At 37.2% G+C, this 6,000-nt stretch overlaps 1 protein-coding gene across 8 annotated transcripts in view; it reads right to left on the bottom strand.

The window, feature by feature from the left end:
* Window positions 1-1,856: 1,856 nt before the first annotated feature.
* Window positions 1,857-6,000, bottom strand: part of MEF2C (myocyte enhancer factor 2C) — a 155,081-nt gene continuing 150,937 nt past the window's right edge. For 6 of the 8 annotated variants that reach the window (XM_056112392.1, XM_056112389.1, XM_056112385.1 and 3 more), the window contains one exon: window positions 1,857-3,962. In XM_056112392.1, the coding sequence (XP_055968367.1) occupies window positions 3,641-3,962 (322 nt within the window). In that variant the 3' untranslated portion in view covers window positions 1,857-3,640. The remainder of the gene's footprint in view (window positions 3,963-6,000) is intronic. The other 2 variants (XM_056112391.1, XM_056112390.1) reach the window with 1 other exon arrangement.

Raw genomic sequence — 6,000 nt, 5'->3', positions numbered from 1 at the left:
AGAATTACAAAGCATTTACTTTCTGGAAAAATCAACAAAAGGATAGAGGGGGCAAAAATGCTATCTCAAAGTTAAAAGAAGGGTCTAAGAAAAAAAGGTGAAAGTGAGAGAGGGCGGACATTCTTTTTAAAGGTGTATTGACATTTCTCTCTCCTTTAATTATTGTTTTATTGAACCTTAAAGTGATGAGGATCATGGCTATTTTAATTTTCATCATTACAAAATACGAAGTTCCACCTTTGGGAAAAAATAAGCCATTTTCCTAAAAACAAAACCCCGCAATTTTTAAAAAGGTTGAAACGAACAGCCTTCTACACACCAATGCAGACAATATAGAGATTGTGCAGCTTGAGTATACTGCATCAGTGTTACCAGTATTTAAGCTTAATATAAGTAAAAATCTTTTAAAAACAGGATTAGCTATAACAACACTTGTGTAGCTGTGTAAAATGCCACTTAGGATTCTTATGCTTGCAATGTTGCCTACAATGTTACTCTAGGATGGGTTATGTAAAATAACACTCCTTCAGGGCTCTGCCCTTCACTTCAGAGTACAAAGGATTTACTTCTGATACAAACCCCAAACCAGACCAGCTCTGCAGATACAACAAATGGCAAAAGACAGATAAGATATAAGGGTAAAGGGAGACAGTGATTGTTTACAGAAAGTGACTTCTCACAATCAACATTGTGCTTCTCATTAAGTCATCTTAAAAAATATTCTCAGCTTATCCCTTTCCTATCTTGCCACCTCTTTAGATGAATTCCGTAGTGGGAACGAGATGACTGGCATCCCTTCTCAGGTGATTCTGTTCCTTTCAATGTTCTTAAAAAACTATTGTCAGAACCGCTATATATAGCCAAGGCTTCTGTGGGCACGTTACCTACTTTATCTTCAGCATTAGAAATTCACGGTTTCTTTGTTGCTGAAGCAAATTGCAGTAAAAAATTCATATGGCTATTTTTTTCATATTTTCACATCATGAAACTTTCCCACCCACAGGTAAATTTCTACTGATATTGATAAAAGTGTTTTGAAATGACGAAGAACATTTGTGACATCTTTGCATATTTTATACACATCATATTATAAAGATGGGGTGTAAGGATGGGATCAAGTCTATGGTGAGAAAAATGTTTTGCTTAGTTTTTTTTTCTCCCCTGGTTGTGTGTGTATGTGGAAGTGTGTGTGTGTGTGTGTGTGTGTGTGTGTGTGTGTGTGTTTATGTCCATGTGCCTGGGCACATATGTGAGTATATTTTCTGGGATGATTTCCATTTTTCCTCTGCAAAACTGTTTGTCTTTCATGTCTCATGAATACCTTAAGTGGTGTGATATATGAAATGGTTGAATTTTGTATGTGTTTTAGTATATAAAACGTTAGTACAAGGCAGGCTAGCATCCTATATGGACACAACCAAAGGTGCATTGTGGTCTAAAGGTGAATTTCAGATCAAGTTAAGAAAAATATAGCCTAGTTAGTAATGTCTCTTGGCTTTTGCCACCCAGCGGCAGCCTTTTTACAATGAGAAACACATAGCACTATGCAAAGAAAAGAAAAGAAAAAGATAAGAGGTGTCCTATACTAGATGACATAGCAGTCGCGACCTTCCTGTTTACATCTTCTGTGCTGTGTATGTCAATGCATATGATTGGAGATGAATTGACAGATCTTCACATTCCAAGAGAAGGAAAATCATTTCTAGACTGATATCTCCTTTTAACAATATATATCAACATTTCTTTTTTTTTATGGCACTCACTTTTCAAAGGGTCTGAAATTAATCCCTCAAGGAAGAATACTAGACAAGAGTCATATGTCTTGAAAAAATTTTTAAAAAAGGGACATAGAGAGATTCTTTAATGGGATTTCTTGAAATGGCTATTCAATCTCTTTATTGAAGAAAAAAAATAGATGACATACATGCTTTATGCAGAAGTGACATTTGGGGGTCCTGACACACCGGGATTGTCCAACAGTCCTATATTGCTGACAAGATTGTTAAGGGTCAGTATAGAAAAGAAATAAAAATGGACGATGAAGCAACTATCCCTTTACCTGCTTCCTTCTTGTCTAGCAACCCATCTTTCACATTTTTCTTCTGTGGGAATTTAAAATTATGCATCGAGTACATTCCATATCACTTGTTTCTAGGGTGATATTTGCAGGACATGTGGCCCCAACACAGCTTCTCTATTCTGGGCATATTTCTTAGAAGCATATCAAGTTCTAGGCTGAAAACCAACCAGATGATTTAGGATACGGGCAAGTTAGAGTATGCACTTACTGAATTCCAAGATGCATGGTGAAATGGTGAGATCAGAAAGGGGCCCTGCATTTGATAAAAATGCAAAAACAAAAATAGCATGAAAGAAACTAATTAGTATATACAATGGATGTCAGTTGACCCAATACATTGCGAATGTATTAAATACAATTTAGGGTGTTGCAATGTGATATGTTCTAATCCCACAGGTTATCCTTTTGACAGCTGACCTTAATCTTTAAAAATGTATGCAGAGTAAAAGAAAACAGAAAGAAAATAGTTACTCAAATGTGCAACCGCACAAATATACCCCCCTCCCGCTATTAAGATAACAAAACTTCTGCTATTACCATAATATTATATATATTAGAAAGCTATACACAAGCATGTTAATTTCACAGATTTTTTAAAAGATTCTTAATATTTTATATAATTAGAAATACACATTTCAAAAACAAAACTTCTACAAAGAGAAAACAGTTATCTTGGTTAGCAAAGCATGGAATTTTTCATGGCTTAGGGTAGTGCTTTCTATACAAAAAGTCCTTTTTGGTTTTTTACAGGACTGTTTAAAATATTAGCGAAGCTATCAAGGGGGAAAAACACATTTTGGCTTAAGTAAACTACAAAAAGCCACAAATGCTTTGCAAACTCTGTCTTACCTTTTATATGAAAATAAGCAAAATGTAATGTACATATTTTTATATTTTATTTAATAAGAGATGCAGACCCAGATTTATTTATTTAATTAAATATGTTAGCCCTCAAACTCCACTTTTTTTAAAAATAGGTATGGTCCTCTTTGAATGGTGGTTGATCCTTTTGAATGAGTGCCATACGCCAATGATATGCCTGTAGGTTTGTGAGCATTCTCGGTTAGGTGCTAGGTGACCTGGCTGTGTTCCTAACATTTACCAATTGGTCACCTTTTGCCGGGTCTGTCCAAAACATCTATACATTTTTTTTCTATATGTTGCATAACAGCTGCTCTCTCTTTCAGTAAAGATCTGCCGCTTTTGGCAAATGTTTCCTTTTGTCTATTTACATGTAAATAACGTTGAACCTGCAACATGACACTATCTATTGTAACATACATTTTGCAAAGGAGCACAACAGTGAAAAGAAGTTAGCCTTAAAATCTATTTTGTACAAGTGTTCTGTTGTACAACTCAAGTGCTAAGCTTATCTCAGCATTTCTGTTTATCTTTATACTGTATCACTGAGGCAATTGAAAAGTACTTTTACAAAACAGAGTACCTGACTTTTTTTTTTCCACACACAGCACATATAATGCATATCGACCCCCCTTCCCCATTAAGGTATAGCACACACACACACTGCAAGAAAAAAAAAACTATTAAGTAATAATCTGATCATGTTGCCCATCCTTCAGAGAGTCGCATGCGCTTGACTGAGGGACTTTCCCTTTCGTCCGGCGAAGGTCTGGTGAGTCCAATGGGGGAGTGGAATTCGTTCCGGTGATCCTCTCGGTCGCTCCCGTCGTAGGAACTGCTACAGCTGCTCAAGCTGTCAACAGGAGATCTCCCCGCCTCGTGGCGCGTGTGTTGTGGGTATCTCGAAGGGGTGGTGGTACGGTCTCTAGGAGGAGAAACAGGTTCTGACTTGATGTTGAGGCTTTGAGTAGAAGGCAGGGAGAGATTTGAACTCTGAGATAAATGAGTGCTAGTGCAAGCTCTGTAGGAGGAAAGGAAACCCAGTTACAGATGGAGGAGGCCTGGAGCCCCCAGGAACTCACAATTATATCAAACATCAGCTTCAAGACTTGCATAGACACCAGAGCAGGCCCAGAGGGAGGAGGCGTGCTTGGGAGTACAAGGGGGTTGCCTTTCTACAAGGAGCCTGGACGCCTATGTGGATCTGGGAGTAATGACAGTATTTAACTGGTCCAGGTCTCACAGATTAGATCTTCAAGTCTCTGACAAGCTCTCCGCACAGAGAGGAGACCATTTCAAAAAGGTTTAAGAGAAGCCTTGTTGCAAAAAAAAAAAAAAAGCATTTTCTATGTCCACAGAATTTCTCCCTAGACTAGGCCCCAAATCGAATCTCAGCCTTAAAAGATCATGTTTCGTTTCTGAATTTGACTTCTTCTATTTACAAATGCTGGTGCTTGACAGTTCTCTGACAAAGCCTACTATGAAGAACATCTCTGCTAGGTTTCCAGAGAAAGTGGAGAGAGTTCAAGTTTCAAGTGAAGGGAATCTACACTCCACTACATTTAACTGCATCTCAGAGGATCTGGGAAAAGGGGCAGCAGGGTAAGGAGGTGGAAACTGATGGGCAGAAATTTTTGAGCTGACATGAAAACACTCTGGCTTTCCACCCCACCAAAACAGATATATAGTTTTATTGACTTTATTCTCTCTCAGTTCCATGGATGAAAATACTCTTTCCCCAATGAGTCCAACATTAGTCTTGTGAGGCACTCCCTGCTATGGCAGTTAGGGTCTTACTCCCTGATATCAGTTGATGAACCCGCACTTGCCCAAGTAAAAGTTGTTGTTAAGAGGGATCTTGTATAACTTCATTGTACATATAACCTTTAATCCCCACGTAGCTCAGGGAAGAGCATAACTTCCAAAATTAAAGAAGAATTAACATCAAATTCTGGAGGGAAACACTTTATACCCTTCAAGTATGGACTAGCAATAACAACAACTTTGATCAGGAGAAACTACAGTGACATTGCTGACATCAATTTTAGGATGATTGTACAATTCCTCCATCCTAATCCTACTGGGACCATGGCCGGGCTCAGCTTTACTTGACTAGGAGATACAGAAATCTTTCACTGGGAATGAGATTCAGTGAAAAATGATGAACTCAGGCACATCCATTTTAAACAAAGAAAGCAACCCTATATGTTCTTGTATGTTATTACGTTGCTTTCCAACTGAGAGAATCAGGTGACATTAAGAAAAGAATGAGTGGTGAGGAACTGGGTATATATTCCAGGGGAAAATGTGCAGTAAGTTGGGTCTAGCTTTTGAGAACATGCTGTTCAACCTCAAAATGTATAGACATATAAAAGTAGTCAGAAATGAGTTAATGTTTGAGTGATATTTTATACAAAAGCACCACCTACTGGCAAAGGATCACTTTCCTCCTCTTATTAATAGATGAGCTAATGTTGAGAATAACATAAAGGAGAATCAATCATAATTCCCCCATAAGCCCTTTCCCTGGCTTTTAAGATATTACAGAATTAAAGCAATCAGAATTTCTACCAAGACATCATTGAAAGTCTGTAATTTCAATCGCCTATTTATACTTAGTTCTTTACATATTTGAGTTTATAGTCTATTATTTGTATGCTCATTTGCTAAGCAGTTTAGTTACGTAATATACCAACTAAGATATTAAAGTGGAAAGGGTTGCCTGTATTTCAAAGGGATCCATAATGGTGGACTATTTAACCTAGGTTCAGAGTCAGTTAATGATTCATTCTGATTTGGAGGAAATAATCTTCTGATTTCTGGAAGAAAGAATTTTTCTGGCTTTGGGCAAGAAAGACTATTTTGATAAAATTTAATTAAGTGTTTCTACCATGAACCACACAACTGTTTAATAATAAGTATCAATTATGAGAATGAAAATAAAGTGGGAGATCAAGAAATACTTTTGCCTGCCCTTTAATATTGTTTTTATTGGCAGTGTGACATGAAAAAGTTTTTAAAAAACGTATACTTGGTGACCTGGACAAGTATATGCAGAT

The sequence above is a fragment of the Sorex fumeus genome, unplaced genomic scaffold, assembly GCF_029834395.1.
Source record: "Sorex fumeus unplaced genomic scaffold, SorFum_2.1 ptg000018l, whole genome shotgun sequence".
Classification (NCBI taxonomy): Eukaryota; Metazoa; Chordata; class Mammalia; order Eulipotyphla; family Soricidae; genus Sorex; species Sorex fumeus.
The sequence above is the reverse complement of the archived record's forward strand: the minus strand, read 5'-3'. Positions and strand labels throughout refer to the sequence as shown.